Source organism: Pholcus phalangioides, unplaced genomic scaffold (genome assembly GCF_987345545.1).
Source record: "Pholcus phalangioides strain wild (caught in Gottingen) unplaced genomic scaffold, Ppha-v1.0 ptg000014l_1, whole genome shotgun sequence".
Classification (NCBI taxonomy): domain Eukaryota; kingdom Metazoa; phylum Arthropoda; class Arachnida; order Araneae; family Pholcidae; genus Pholcus; species Pholcus phalangioides.
This window is the reverse complement of record NW_028301607.1, coordinates 11409784-11426138: the sequence shown is the minus strand read 5'-3', so window position 1 is coordinate 11426138 and position 16355 is coordinate 11409784. Positions and strand designations below refer to the sequence as shown.

Genomic DNA, 16355 nt, shown 5'->3' with positions numbered 1-16355 from the left:
TACGTAATTCATGTCATAATTACCATCACAGTCATTATTTGACAGTGATATTCCATTATGCAACCTTTCAACGGGAAAGATAACAGGAATTACTCTAAAACAAAGAAATATTCCTAAAAGGAAGGAAACTATAAAAAAATGAACTTGAACAAAAGGCCTACACACACACCCAAAGAAATGAATAATATAATGTGTGTTATGTCATTAAGTTATAAAATATATCCTAAATTCAACGAGGCATCTCTAATGTTAATTTGAATACGACGGGGGGGGGGGGGGGGAAACGAACATGTTAAAAACCACATGTATTACATTACATAACATGATTAAATAATTGTGGACGGTCGCGATTGGTCGAGACGCTTCGTGACGTCATAACGGGAAAAAACGAAACCACAAAAACCAAAGCGCTGAATTGTATTCAGTTCATAAAGATCGCATCGAGATGGAGAGGACACCTCGAAGAATATTTCTGTGATTTGACTGGATTTAGTGTCCGCAAGTGGATTTGGAGTGGACGAAGTGGATGTTTTAAGATCCCCCCGAGTCGAAAAAAATATTCAAAAAATTGATTTGCATTTTTTTTCTATTCGAAGGAATATTTTAGGAGAGATAGAAAAAAAAAATGCGGAATAATCATCATAATAACCGTCAGAATTTCGGATTCACAGCAACCGAGTGTAAATCTTCTGTTCTGATTCCAGACATTGGAAGGAGAAAGGGATCGATGTCTTCGAACAGCTCGTCTTCGTCAGCTGGGAAAAGATCTCGCACGAGCGGCAAAATGAAACTCATCATCGCTTTGGGTGTCATCCTTCCCGTCGTCGCCGCTGTGATCGGTGAGGAAATCCAATTTATATTAACCATTTATTTAAAATATAATTACCAAAATAAATTCGGAAAATCAATAGATGATTGGCATCGATTCTGATTGTCGAAGTGAAATAACTCACAGTATTTAAAATAAGTTTACAGCAATGCGATCTATATGGATATCTCTGGGGTAGGCCGAGAGACAGTCGTGTGTTTTAAAAGTTATTACGTGTGAAATCGATCAATGGTGTGGCGTAGAGCAGAATCCAAACGTGGGCGTCAACGCCGCCCTGGGGGGCGATAGAAAGTTCCAGGGGGCGGTAGAAGCTACGGGTTATAGGATCCTATGGGTAAGATGGCGTTGGGGGGGGGGGAGAAGAAATTTTCTGAAGAAGGGGGAGATGGGACAAAAAAAGAAGGTTGGGAAACTGGCGTAGAGCATGGATGCTCAACCCATGCCCCGTTGAACAAATATATTCCTTCGGAGTAATCTGATGTGGCCCTTGACAGTCAAACCTAGTTTTCTAAAAATGAACTAAATCATTTTTCACATAATTAAAATTTCATTTTCACATCATTTTTCGACGACCTTCCGTTGTCAGTGCCAGTTCCAAATCACTTAATCGGCCCGTGGCATATTTGCCGATCACTATAGTGACTTACGACAGACATACTTACAGAAACCTGTGCTTTGGGGGGCGACGGGAGAAAAAAATTTCTGAAGAAGGGGCCGATGGGATAAAAAAGGTTGGGAAACTATGCTTTAAACCATCGGTTTCCAAAATTTTTGTTCCATCGCCCCCTTCTTCAGAATTTGTTTCTCTCTCATCGCCCCCCTACTCAAGCGAACTCGTAGGATCCTATGTTAAACCTGAAGCTTTTATCGCCCCCCTGGACCATTCCATAGCCCACCAGGGGGCGATATTGCCCAATTTGGGAAACACTGCTTTAAACCCTCTATGGTTCGCCCCCATGAAAAGTCATTAAAAGCATGAGATATAGATGTGAACGAGTGTTGTTAGAATATTTTTAATTGAAACAATACATCATCACAAGTTAAATTAATTAGAGTGGATTTTTTTAATCAACTAAAACGATTAATTAAGGGTGAAATATACATTTTGTCTTATCTATTAACAGATAAAATCTTGCTCAGCAAAGTTGAATTTATTATTTACCTTTAATTTTATTTTCAATTCCCTTAATTTTGTGCGACCGAATCTAAGACGTGAAATTTCAGCAGCTCTAAAAAAAATGACTTAACGTGGAATCATTTCTATATAGGTAAAAAAGTATTGTATTTACATAGTCGTATTTTTTGTACTAAAATGGCACTGTAAAATGTACTTTTTAAAATACCAAAAAAAAAAGGAAATGGGTATGAAGGGATTTTTTATAACTATGTATATTCAAATATGTATCTTACCGTAGAGCAGGGGTTCTTAACTATTTTCAGCTGCGACCCAAAATCGGCAACAAGATTAGCTTCGCGACCCACGGGACTGTTTGTTTTTCGAAATTAGTGAAACCAACGACGCAATAACTGCATTTATAACAGTTTGAGTCGCGACGCATAGCTCAATAATTCCTGGCTGTGAGTAGAGTCGAACGCCCCTGCGACCCAAGTTTAGGTCGCAAAACCTAGGTTGAGAACCTGCCATAGAAGGTTAAAATTTCTATCAACAAAAGTTTGTAGAAATTTTTTTTCCTCTACAAAAAAAAAATTTCCTTTCCTGAGAGTAACTTTTTCACAAGCCGCATTGAAATATACCAATCCCTTCAATTTTTATGAATTTTTTAACTATTTACGAATTTATGGGACACCCAGTATAACTCTGAATATTATTCAGAACAAGCTGCAATACCAGGCGCTACCCTGTTTTCTTCAATTACTGGTAGTATTGGGGCGCTGTAGCCCGGTCGATAAGATGCGCGCCTAAAGTACCAAAGGGTGTTTAGAGGTGTCGCAAGTTCGATACCCGCTTCATCCTTGTCAGAAAACTTTCCTGGCACAGGGGTACAACAGAAACGGCGATATGACCACAGAGAAAGATTGCTACCGTATGGAGTCCCCGCCCCCCATCGAGGGGTTAGCGCACCAACCTCTCAATGAGTATAAAAACAAGCCTGCCGTTCGGAACCTGCAATAAATCGTAGGTCCCGGTCTAATTAGCCCTCGTGTGCAGAAAATGACCGTGGTGCGACAAAAATGATCAACTGGTAGTATTTAGATAAGTGACAAACCATTATGTGGGAATAACCTATTATACATACATAATACTGGTAGAATTAAAGAAGTGACAAACCATTGTAAAGGCATACGCATGTCTGAAACGCATTTGCTAGAGAACCACGGTAACCAAAGTAAGCATTCTAAAAGTTATTGTTGAGGCCCAGGAACCATTGTTACATATCAGATATATTTGCCCTGCTCTAACGAACTTTTGAAGTAGATTATCGTTTAAGTCGGACCAAATTTCGCATATATGCAAAATTTTTCGACGATTATTCTAAAATTATAGATTCGCATAGTTACTACAGTTATTGTTATTACAGGGCTACGGTTATTAGAATTAATTGAGTAGGCCTATATGATACCTAGAACATAATTTATTCTTTCCGTAAATGCAAAATGTCTATTTGAAGGTTCTTGGAGAAAATTTCCATTTTTATTTTCATTTTTCAATAATTATAATTATAGTAATTTAAAAGTATTGTTATCGAAATTAAATAATATAAAGTTCTCATTTCTCTCTCTCTCTCTAATAACAACATGCTCTAAAATTCCTATATACGAGTTCAGCCTAATTTTTAATATATAATGAGAAAAGGAAACAAGCATGTTATAGAGTAAATACTGCTCGAATGATTTTAATAGTCCCATCAAAAGCCTATTAGGACCCATGACCATGTATTTCCTACAAGGAAGTCCTTGGGTTCGGACTGTACTTAACTGTATTAACAAGAGCCTTTTTTTTTTCTTATTGTTATGTGCACCGCCCTCTTGATTGTGTCAACAAAATTATTGAAACGGAAAAGCGAGTTCAACAGAGCAGTAATGTAACCATCGTTTCATTATGTATAATAACAATAGTTCGGAACTTATTCTTTTACGTCTGTTCTGTCTACAATGACGATATTATTATTATTTATTAAGTGATGTATGAAATGGGCATGTCAAATTGAACTTGACTGAGGAAGCAGAAATGGCACAGATTGTGTGTGCTGCGTGGACGAGTACAGGGTGACAAAATGTAGTCGTACTATACAGCGGTGTTCTTCAACCAGCGCCGCCCTTACCAGACACGAAACCAGGTGCGAATGTAATAGTGGCATATTGATAATTTTGACATCCAAAAATTCATAAATTATTGCAAAATATACAGAAATGCTCAAAAATATCTATACAAAAAAAAACACAGACACAATTAAATATAAATTAATACAAAAATTAATGAAAATTTCGAACGGAAGAGGATGATGATGATGATTCCAAAACTAATTAACGTTATGACGTAATGAAAGAAATTGTTTGAGAACCAATGAAAATTTAGAACCCATGAATTAATAAGAATAATAATTGACAGAGATAATTTCAGCATCCATGAAGATTCAGAATATGCTCCAGGGTTGCTTTTTCTCACTACTACTACTTCGTTAGTGATATTCGTTGGTGTCTTCTTAATACTACTACTTAACCGTACATACACCTCGTACACATTCCCAGCATATGCCGGAATGCGTGTTCTGAGAGCATGTGTGGCCCTAACGTATTTTATGTTGTCGAGGAGCGCTTGTTTCGTGTTCATGCTGTCATCTGTCTTCCATTTTCTGAAGTACAGATGGAAATGCTGGAATTTTCAGCTTGCTTTTTCTCACTGTAAATTTTTTTTCTTTTGACCTCAGGGAGCTAAGTCCTGACTTGAAGGATTGTGTAAAGCAGTGTTTCTTCCAAACTGGGTAATATTGCCCCCTGGTGGACGACGCAATGGTTCGGGGGGGGGGGCGAGTTCTACTTAAAAAGTGTAACATCCTATGGGTTTGCTTGAGTCGGCGGGGCTGGGGCGATAAGAGAAAACAGTTTCGAAGGTGGGGGCGATGGAACAAAAAATTTGGAAAACTATGATGTAAGTTATGAGTTAGAAATATGGTGATGAGAACTTCGGTGACTTTCATCAGAGGACAGCACTTACTGCTGAACTTTCGGGGTTTTTTAAGAAGACTCCCTTCCAGGATAGGGTTACCAGATTCGGAATCTGAGAAAGAACACGCATGCCCTTAATGACATTACTTATGTCAATTTTCACAATAGATGGCGTCACTATTCTGACCAATAAAACCAACCACAACAATAATTTTTCCCCAACTCTAAAACAGAACCGCTAAAAAAAGTAGAAAAAGGAAAAATTCAGGGAATTTCGACGGCTATTGGTGAATGCGTGAAGGAAAAAAAAACCACTCATACAAATGAAGAAAATAATAAACAAATTCACAAACGCGTGAAAAAAAGAACAAAACGACGAATTCTCTGGAACGTAGGAGGACGCTTGAAATTACATCAAAAAGGAAGGACACGTCTTCCTAAAGGAGAACGGATGGTAACCCTATTCCAGGAGAAAGAGTCTCCGGGAAAAGTGTGATTCATTACATAAAATTTAGCAATCAAATTCTGAAAAAAAAAATGCATACGGAAATACAGGGTGATTATAAAAAAACTATCCCGACATATGGGCTCCTAACTATCATACCATTCACAGAAACTGAATGAAATTTTGGCGTAAGGTATTTTGATGTATGCGCTCAAGAATGATATGGAAAACAACAGTGTCACTCTAACAGTTACGGTTACAGTGAGAAAATATCAAACGGCAACACCAAGTTTTTTGTATTGGAATGTGATCTTCATTGTGAAAAACACTAAATAGCGTTCGAACGGCAACTGCAGCATGAAAATCACCGGCGGTAGATAGGCTAAAAGTGAGGACAACCAATAAGTACAGAGAAGCAGCATAAAATAAAGCATTTTATTGTGTTTCACAAATTTTCCACATGACCTTGTAGAGGACTAATCAGCCTGGGATCTCAGCCGAAGAAAGTCCTTTTTCCTTGCCTAGCTCCGGGGATTTTCGTGCTACAGGTGCCATTCTAACGCTATTTAGTGTTTTTCAGTATGGAGATCGCATTCCAATACAAAAAACTTGGTGTTGCCATTTGATATTTTCGAAATTTCCTCACTGTAACCGTAACTGTTAGAGTGACACTGTTGTTTTCCATATCATTCTTGAGCGCATACATCAAAATACCTTATGCCAATATTTCATTCAGTTTCTGTGAATGGTATGATAGTTAGGGGCCCATATGTCGGGATAGTTTTTTTATAATCACCCCGTATATATACCCTGTATCGTCTTGGCTGAAAAAAAAATTGAATTATTTCATCACAAAAGAAGAAAACAAATTTTTTTTTGCTGACATTTATGTTTTAAATGCATTTCTTGAGTATCAAAAATGCAAAAAAAAAAACATTTTTAAAATTCTAAAAAAAAATTGATGGTCGGGTCTGAAAGGGATAAGGCGAAAGAAAGCTCAGAACGAACCACCAACTTCATTAATTACAGAAACTGTGTACTACTAATGTTATCTTAAATGTAAGGCTCATGTCTTGCATTTATAAAATCATTGACCTCTCTTTCACTCCGTTGGAAATTTCCTCTTCTCGAAAAATACGAGATTAGATTTTTGTTAAAAAGAAGTTAAAAAAACGGCCCAATGTCACCGAATTGCTATTGTTTAGTTTCTCTCTAATCCTCTTTTGTTTCCATTTTATTTTGTTCTCAAAACAAAGAAAGGATTAATCCACGGTTCGCTGATACGCGTAACCGTAACTTGTTATGCACTTCACAAAAAATTGAAATACAAGACGTGTAATATTTAGATGAGAAAATTTCTTTTCGAGGAAATGAACGCCATGTTGATGTTGACGCAAGAGTTCGTTAACACTTTATGGACAAAAATTGTGTATCATTTTTTCGTTATAATTTTTTTTCCCCCCGCAGCCAAATATGGCTACAAAATGGAAATACCAGCCAGATAATCAGGTGAAAATATCGCTTTTGATCTCGGATTATCAGAAACTTGGGTAATACCAGCTAAGTCACGTTCAGGGGTGGCTCCTGTGGGCACAAAAACCGAGTTGAAAGGGCGAAAAATGGTTTTACTGACCAAAAAAACGTGGTATGGGGGGGAGCCAAATATAGGTCCCGCACGATTAAAGATTTTTTTTTTTTTCCTCGAGCTACCCCAAGTGATATTATATAGCCGAGTCACATTTATGCCATCAAATCTTAATTTTGGCATCGAACGCACGAGGCTGATGAAATCGGGATAAACGTCGGGAGTCGGATATATTAGAGTGAATGCACATAATGAATTACACTTTTTACTACTAAACCAGACATGCATCTCGTCCATATTCCTCTGCGGAACTTCTAACGAATCGGTACGTTTTGGAATGTGTGTGTGTGTGTATGTATAGTGAACCTTCCGTGAAGTTTGTTTCTGTGCAATGCTTGTAATCTGTAGTGCTTTTGCCATATGCAATCAATTTTTTTAAACTAAGAGTTTTTTCTCAACTCTCTCTCTCTCTCATAGCGAGTGAAGTGTAATGAAGGAATAATTGTAACGTTTTGTAAGGCCTGTTGCTTCTCCGCGGCGAGACTAACCAACTGAGGATAATACGTTGGGGGGTTTGAACCAGCACCTCCTAGAGATAGAAGGCCTTTGCACTGTTTGCCATAAACGTCATTCAGACTGCCTAGCAAGTTTGCCACATTTTAAAATAAAGCCTCCTATTTCGTTTCTTCTTATTTTGGCATAGAATCTTCCTGATTGGCTCACAAATACCGCGTAGTGATTGGATGTGGGGCATAGGAATCGCCAATTCTGAGCACGATCATTTCTTTTACTCACAACGATGATACTGGCACGAGCGGGGAATTTTTTTTCCCCTGAATACTCTGAGAGAGGGAAAATGGACTAGTTACACAAGCAGAGTGCGCAGGCCTTCTATCTACAGGAGGTGTTGTTTGTGAACCCGTACAATTTTTTTTTACTACTGCTTTCACCAAAAACACCAACTCTGGCCATATCGGTGTATTGCAATTTACTGCCATTAATACTCGCGTTAGGAAAAATATCTTAACTATATCCTCCCTCGGATTCGAACCCAAGACCGCGACAGACAACCATCACGGGGGTAGACGGGCATCTTACCACCTCGCCACTCGAGCGCGCGTAGTTTTTATTGTCGCAGGTTGTTGAACAAGAGATATACAATGAAAATCCCACGTAATCGACACTACGCATATATACCGGTATCAATATCTTGTCCCCGATGCACTTTTCGATCGTGTTCATATACCGGGTGATTCCATATTTTCCTTGCCGAATTTTTTTGAAGAATCGTTGATACCAAAGGCATACTTCCAATTAGAAAAAAGTATCCAAACAACGTATACAGAGAACTCAGATGCATCATTCATATTGCAAGTGGTTGTAAAGTTATTAAAATAAAGAAATTAGCTTTTTGTTATACCGACATTCTCCGTCCTCGAAAAGCCGATTAGAAAGTTATTGCCTTGTCTGTCCTGAGGCCAACAAAAAAAGTTCCGACAGGTAGGCAATTTCAAACAAGATATGAAAAAATATCGTTGCAGAGTGGTTTGTCGTTATATCGAGTATCGTTGTAGCGAGTTTTCGCTGTGTTAAAGTATTGTAGTACTCTATTCGTCAAAAAAAAAAAGTTCGAATATAGTTCATAACGCTTCCAGGGCCGTAGCTAGAGCTTTCTTTCGGTGTTTTTTTTCTTAATGCTCAATATAACAATATACAGAATACCCGGTCAGCACCGGATATTTTTCTACTGCTGAATTTATAATTGTCAAATTTGAGACTTATAATTGTTTTTATCATTGCAGGAGTCGCAGCGTGGGCAGTTAGTGCAGCGGATTCGGTCTTCACGACGAAAAGAAGTCGGCTAAGGACGCAAGAGGTCATATATTTTTTGATGTTCAAAGTGTTAAATCTTTCCTCTCACACACACACCTGACCGTACACGTATTGGGAACTGTGTTGCAGATATTTCAATAAACGGAGCGTTTCTTGGGCAATCACCTCGAACAGATCTATTTCAGTCATTTTCCTCTTCGTTTTATACAAAAATAAAACGTCGCGTTCTGATGTCATCGATCCTCCTGGATGGAAGTAGCCGATGCAAGCATGAATTTTGCTTCCCTCGTGTAATTTTGATTAAGTAGTTAAAAGAAGTAATTTAGCACATCCCCAATCCGGCCCAGCGAACGGGACACCAGATCCATCAACTGCTTCCACCTCTTTGCGGCGGTGTCCGTTACAACCCTAATAGCAAGAGGGTTAGAATTTTCAAACATTGAGGGTTCTTTGTCTAAGGCCGGTATTACACTATGAAAGTTTGATAAAATCCCTTTTATAAAACTTGAAAAATCTAACCAATGAGGTTATTGGTTACATTCTAGGAAATGCAACCAGTAACCTTATTGGCTGCATTTTTCAAGTTTTATAAAAGGACTTTTACCAAACTTTTACAGTGTAATACCGGCCTTAGATTGTTTTTAGCACTGTTTTGTTGAGTTAGTCTAAATGTAATTAAAGTATTAAAATTAAAGTACAGTGTTCCCATCTTTGCAATCCTTAAAATTTGGGGTCCGGTGCGGTTGCGTCCTTCGTACCTGCCTAAGTCCAAACCTGGATGTCTTCCATGTTAAGTAACAGTGGGTTTTAAACATTGTTTTCAAAACAGTTTCTTCCGCAAACAATGAATTTCAAAACAGTATTTTCAGTCAAGACTGAATTTTCAAATAATGCTTTCGGCCAACAATATTATCGAAACAGAAGGTCGAATAGTATGGCGGAAAGATTTCGGGCTGTTTGCACCGCTGCGACGCCAAACGTTGGTTACGGTCAGTAATGGCTCATACATTTCGATTGAAATAATTCAGCATCTGGAAAAGCCGCTGTGGTGGTCGAGTGGTAATATTGACGGCTGAAGTTAGTTTTCTGCGGTTCCCAACTTCGAAGCGCGAATGCGATCTCCCTGTTAAAATGTCTCGCCACAGAGATCAACGGGCCTACAATAGTAAAAATATTCAATCCCTACACTTCACTCCCATCACTTCTGAAATATAGATTGCAGCACTGCGAAATACAGCAATAGATTCGCACTCAGAGTGTTAGGTACACACACACACTCATACTTCCGGCACAACTCACTCGGTAGTAAATTGCCGATGGCGATAGACCGGAGTTGTGCGCGGTTTGAAAGAAAGATAGAAAGCATTAAGAAAACGTCTCGATTAGCTCTTTTGGACTGATGTTTCGCATTGAAGAAACTTGGTCCTCGCGTGACTGTGAATTTTAAATCGAGAAACTCTCGAGAAAGTGTTGTTCGGTCTCAGTCGATTTCTTTTCGCTCCAGTAACAACAACACACACGCCATGAGGAAAGAAATCCACAGTTTCTTCTAAGCACATTGACAGTATCCTTACATCAGCGATTTAAGGAACGAGAAACGATGCGTGACAATCTGTGGCAGTAGCACACGCCACCCTCCCTGATGACGTGTCTTCGATCGAGTTCACTTTCGATGTGCTGAGCTTTGCCACCCTTTTTACGACGACGACATTCTCTCTCTTCCGGCAATTGTCTCTGCTTCAAAACGATGACCTTAGAGAGATTGATCGCGCGGTATGGCAGTTTCTTGCAATTCCAACAACGCAGGGAAAAAAAACATTTGTCACTGCATATTTCCAGGGGTTTTTTCTTTTTTGCGTTGTTGACCAACGGTTTTTTCACTTTATACAACTAGGCCAGTGACGCATTTGCGGGGCGGCGAATTTGAGTAATGAGTAATCAATTGGTAGAGAAGGGCAGCAAAATTTGTGCAGCCCACAGGCCATAAATCCACTTCCGCCTAGAGAGTGAGGGACTAACCGGGACCGGGGGGGGAGGGCCTCAAGAATCTGCGAATCTGCAGCCTCTAACGACGACCCTGGTGGGAGGCTGAAATGGTCTTTAGCGTAGGGGCTCTAGGATGAACCTGATTTTTTTTTATCCCCGAAAAATGCCGTACAGATTGTTTACCAAACAAAATGTAATTGACCATACGTCCAGCTTTCAAAGAAACTTGTTTTGTTTTTTGTTACAGTGTTATTTCCCCGTTCTCGATTGTGACAAGGGCCGGAACAAGAGGGAGGCGGATCAACTGCCCCGGGCGGTAAAATGTATTATGGCAATTTTAGGTGGGGAACAAAGGACACCGTAAGAAAATTATCGAATTTTAAAATTGTGGGACGAACTGAATCATGTTTCTCCAGTGTGGCAAAAATCCTAGTTACGGCCCTGATAGTTCCAGATAACTTTTACTACACGTTAATGAAAAAAGTTATATTAACTTTTGAAGCGGCCTGTCGTTCGATTCGGGTCCTGTTTCGTTTACATGCAAAATTTGCCGGCGATTGGTCGAAAATTGTAGATTTGTACAGAGAAGAACACACACAGACAGGAAATCAGTTTCATGTAAATAGATAAAATTGTAAATTATAGGCGGTTTTATAAATTTCTCTCTGATCTGTGCATTATAACCAGTACTCAGTGAAAACTAACTCACTGTAAAACGTCGCGTCTTTTTTCATGACCTTTTTCCAGATTTTCTGCAGTTGATGTATAGGTTCGCAAAACCACAAAGTTCACGTTAGGTTCACAACACGTACACGAACATTCCGGCATGTATCAAGTTCCGTAGAGGAATGTATACGAGATGCATGTACGGTTAAGTATTAGTAGTAGTTGATGCACCCCCCCCCCTCCCAGTTTCGGGAATAATAAACCGAAGAAGAAAATACTCCAGCCTTTTCTAGTAGGGGCCATTCAAATATTACGTCAGCAGTTTGGGGGGGAAGCTCACAAAACCCCCGCGAATTCTGCAGCTGTGGAGAAGGTGCGTGAAGAGTGAAGATTTCTGAAATTTAGGGTTAACACTAAAGGTTTAGGGGATTAACATAAAGCACCTGGTTAACACCAAAGCTTTCAAACATTTGTTATACCAGCACTACTTTTATTCCCGACTGATTTGCTATTATACTTTTTCTGAATAGCTTAGGTGTATCAGAGTTGATTCAGGATAATCATCGTTAAGTAACCACCACGCAGTTTTGATAATTATTCAAATGAATTGACGCATTTTGCAGGTTACGGACTCTTACGACGACCGCTACCTCGACGTCCTCGAGAGCAGGAACGATCTCGACCACAGCTCCAACAACCTCGTTTCGGTGTACTCCAAAGCCAATCCGGACGTCCTCCCGTCCGACGCACATAACCGCGTGATCGCTTATCCGAACGACGACGACGACGACAGCGATCGCCGGTTCCGACTGCCGACCCTTCCGCCATCACCAAAGAGCGAGGACGACCCCCTGTACATTGTGCATTTCGTGCCATCTGCGGCACCGAAAACGGCAGATTCGGGTGACAACATGTTGGCCACTTCGACGGAAGACGGACAATTCATCAACAAGATCATCTCGGCAGCAAAGACCAAGAACACTGGCGTACCCCAATTCGTGGTGTTCGCACCAGCTCCTGGCATGGAAGGTAAGTCAGACACCACGGACCATACATGCTCAAGCCATGGTCCACGGACCAAACGTGGCCCTCGGAGTTGTCTGATGGAGCCCGCGATGTCGAACCTAATTTTAAAAAATGAACCAGGTGCCACGTTTCCAGACCATTCAAGTGACCTGCGGTAGATTCCCAGATCACTTGTGTGGCCCTGGCATATTTACAGGTCACTTGACTGACCTAGAATACAGTTCCAGATCACTTAGTGTTCCGCAGCATATACTCTAGGTAACTTAATTCGCCCCCGGCATATTTATATACATCACCGCGGCACATCTACAGATTACTTGAACAACCCGCGGCAAATTTACATATCATTGAGCGGCACAATTCCATAACACCCAAGCGGCATTTAGATCACTTAAGTGATCCACGGTTCAGTTCCAGATCATTAAAATGGCCCATGACACATTCTTGCTTCAATTAAGTGACTTGCGTCACATTCGCGCCTCAATTTAGCGGCTTGTGGCACATTCTCTCTTCAATTAAGTGGTCAGCGGTACATTTACAGTTCATTTAAGTGTAACTGGCACTGATTTACTGATCACTGATAAATGACCCCGCAGCACATTCTCACTTCATTCAAGTGGCCCGCAACACATTTTCAAACCAATGAAGTAGCCCCCATTCTCGAAAAGGTTCAGCACGCTTGGTCTAATCCACACATGCTCAACACATGCCCTGCGGGAGAAATGTGGCCCTTGGAGTCATCCCATGTGGATAGTGATTTCAAACCTAATTTTTTTTAAATAAACTAAGCGACACATTCCCAGATCACTTGAGTGACCCGCGGTTTATTCGCAGATTACACCACGGCACAGTTCCAGATCACTCAAGCTACTCGCGGCACAGTTCCAGATCACTCAAGCTACTCGCGGCACATTTACAGATCATTTAAGTAGCCCACGACAACGTTTTCAAACCAAAGAAGTGGCTCCCTACTCTTTTAAAGGTTGAGCACCCTTGTCATAGATCTTGGCTTTTTTATTTCAGTGATATCTCTCTCCAAGGGCGTGGTTTTTGAATTTCCATCACTGAAATCTGAATATTTTACTCCCTCCAGGCAATTCAGCCCCACCAGGAGATACCGGACTATCCCAGAACAAAGACCAAGCAGCAAGCAAGCCCCAATTCGATTACGAATATGATGACCAGGCCCTCAAAAACTTCCCGCAACAAGCGCAGCAAAGTGACGAGGCAATAAAGGGTCAAGTATCCAGGCAAGGTCTGCTCATTGGGTCCACAGCAAAGCAGCCAAATGGACCGCAGCTCTTTGTACACGATGCCTACCTGCCACCGCTGAGCAGCACCAGCACTCCAGCACCAGTAGTCCAAGCATACCATCAGCCTGAAGATCCTATCCAGTACAAACAGCAGCAGCAGCAGCAACACGTCCGCCAGCGGGCTGTAGTCCAAACCGCCCAGACATCACAGAGCCTACAGCAGAATCACCAGTCGCACCAGCAATATTACCACGCTCCGGCGGCACCTATCGTCTCCTCTCAACAGGTTCCTCATCAACAACAACAGCAGCAGCAGCAGCAGCAATATCAACCCAACCTGGGCTATGCTCAACCCGTAGCTCAAAATTACCAAAACTACCAACAACAGTTAACCCCTCAAGCCCCCTACATCCAGCCGAATTCCCCGAATGTCCAACAACCCGGTGCCACCAACAGACTAGGGGAATTGGGACCGCTGGGCATCAAGTTAAGCTTCGGCAATGGAGGATACGACAGCGGTCATGCGAAAGGTTATGATAATGGCGGCGTTAGTGGGTATGGCGGTGTCAAGTTTCAACCATTCAGCCCACTAGGTATCATACAAGGTCTAATTAGACCGTTCATACCACGAGCCAATGCGAATCTCAATGGGAAAGTCATGTTCGGTATGATGCTGGAGAACGGAATCAAATTAGGAGATAGGAGACAGCCCCAGGTGCAACATTTCGGATAAATTTCAGCCAACGCGGTAATTTATACAAAGTCAATTTATTTATTAAGTTTAAGTGAAGACGGCGCCCTAATCAAATCCATTGTGATACCAATCTTCGTCCGCCTTCAGCCGAGAAATACAGTATTTTGAGCAATACACGTGTTTTCAGTGCACACATTCGTACTTCCGTGTTGTATTTATTTCTTTTTAACCACAATATGCATTTTAGTACGAGCAAGTGCACTCACTGTGTTTCCAAAAGTCCGTGTCCTTTTTGGACTTTTCAGACATTTTCTCAAATTTCGAGAAAAATACTAGGCAAATCGTTCTGAAATTTTGGTCACCTAATAAGCCTTATTGTTGTACACATTATTTTTAGTGAAAATTTAGTCACGAGTGTATTTAGGGGACTGACAAAAATTTAAATAGGAAAAAAAAAGAGTTTCGAACAACCTTGTATGATAAAAAAAACACTGCAAATGATTTGTAACATTCACAAAATAATTTCACTGATTTTGTGGAATTTCGTGAGAATAGGATGCATATTTCACGGAGATATGAACGTTTTCTGTATAACAACGAAGATTTCTATCGCATGTTCTTCTCTTATAACATGAGGATTTTTCAACCAATGTTTATGAAATTTATGGAAAAATTGGTACCGTGCATAAGATATCATTTGTATAGAAATTTAAAAGTTTCATAAATTTTTCTTTATTCAATCAGATGGAGAGTATTTTTAGTAAACAATTTTTAATCTACGCATGCGCAAAAAATATGGATTTTATTATTTCATAATTTGGTTGCCGGATATATAATGCAACTTACATAAAAATTTCAGGTGAATGTCGGGAAAATTCAGGAAGATATAGGCAATGTCGTGAGCTGGAACTTATATTACTGGCTGAAAGTAACCGAATAATAAGGGATTTTCCACAAATAGATATTTCGATTATTTTGTTATTTGATCATTTCAAAAATAAGCCCACGGCTTTATGTGAATGAGCGAAGACACGTGTCTGATGCCAGGGCCGCAACTAGATGCTTGGTCAGCCGAGGCAAGCCCGCATTTTGGCGCCCCCTCATAATGTTGAAGGAAAGGTTAAAGAGTGAAATTAGCTCCCCCCTGTAGTCCGGCGCCCGGACACCAGACCCTCCTGCACCCCCCCTAGTTGCGGCCCTGTCTGATACTGTAAGAGAAATGCTTGAACATAACACACGTGTATGATATCAAAATGCAGAGACTGAACGAAATAATCAAAGGACATAAACTAATCGAAATAGCAATTTGCAGAGAACCCCTTACTATTCAGTTACCTTCAGCCAGTGATATAAGTTACAGCTCACGACATCGCGTATATCTTTCTGAATTTTCACGACACTCAACTGGAATTTTTATATAAGTTGCGTTATATATATATATATATATATATATATATATATATATATATATATATATATATATCCGGCAACCAAATTATGAAAAAATAAAAATCGATATTTTCTGCGCATGCGCGATCAAAAATCCTTTACTAAAAATATTCTTATATCTCATTCAATAACAAATTGTACGTAAGATGTCTCGTGTGCAACGTCAAATTTTCTGTGAATATTTTAAAAATTGATTGAAAATTCCGCATGTTATAAGCAGAAAACATGAAAATTGTAAATTTTTATAGCAAACGGTTCGTGAACATACGTACTGTTCTAACGCGAAAATGCACACAAGTACTGCACAAAGTTAGTACAATATTTTGCGAAAGTTACAAATCATTTGCAGTTTTTATCATACAAGAGGGTTGATCGAAAACCTTTCTTTCCCATTTATCGGTCCCCTGCAGGGGCGTAGCCAGAAATTTCGTTCGGAGTGGACTCTATTGTTCTATCACTTG

At 40.1% G+C, this 16355-nt stretch overlaps 1 protein-coding gene across 1 annotated transcript; it reads left to right on the top strand.

Annotated features, from left to right (window-relative positions):
• The first annotated feature begins 450 nt into the window (after positions 1-450).
• LOC149078148 (uncharacterized) lies at positions 451-15884 on the top strand. Its single transcript, XM_089241446.1, has 4 exons — positions 451-839; positions 8790-8863; positions 12096-12501; positions 13592-15884. Exons 1-4 carry the CDS (start codon positions 626-628, stop codon positions 14482-14484), a joined length of 1587 nt encoding a protein of 528 aa, XP_089097572.1. The 5' UTR covers positions 451-625; the 3' UTR covers positions 14485-15884.
• Positions 15885-16355: the final 471 nt, after the last annotated feature.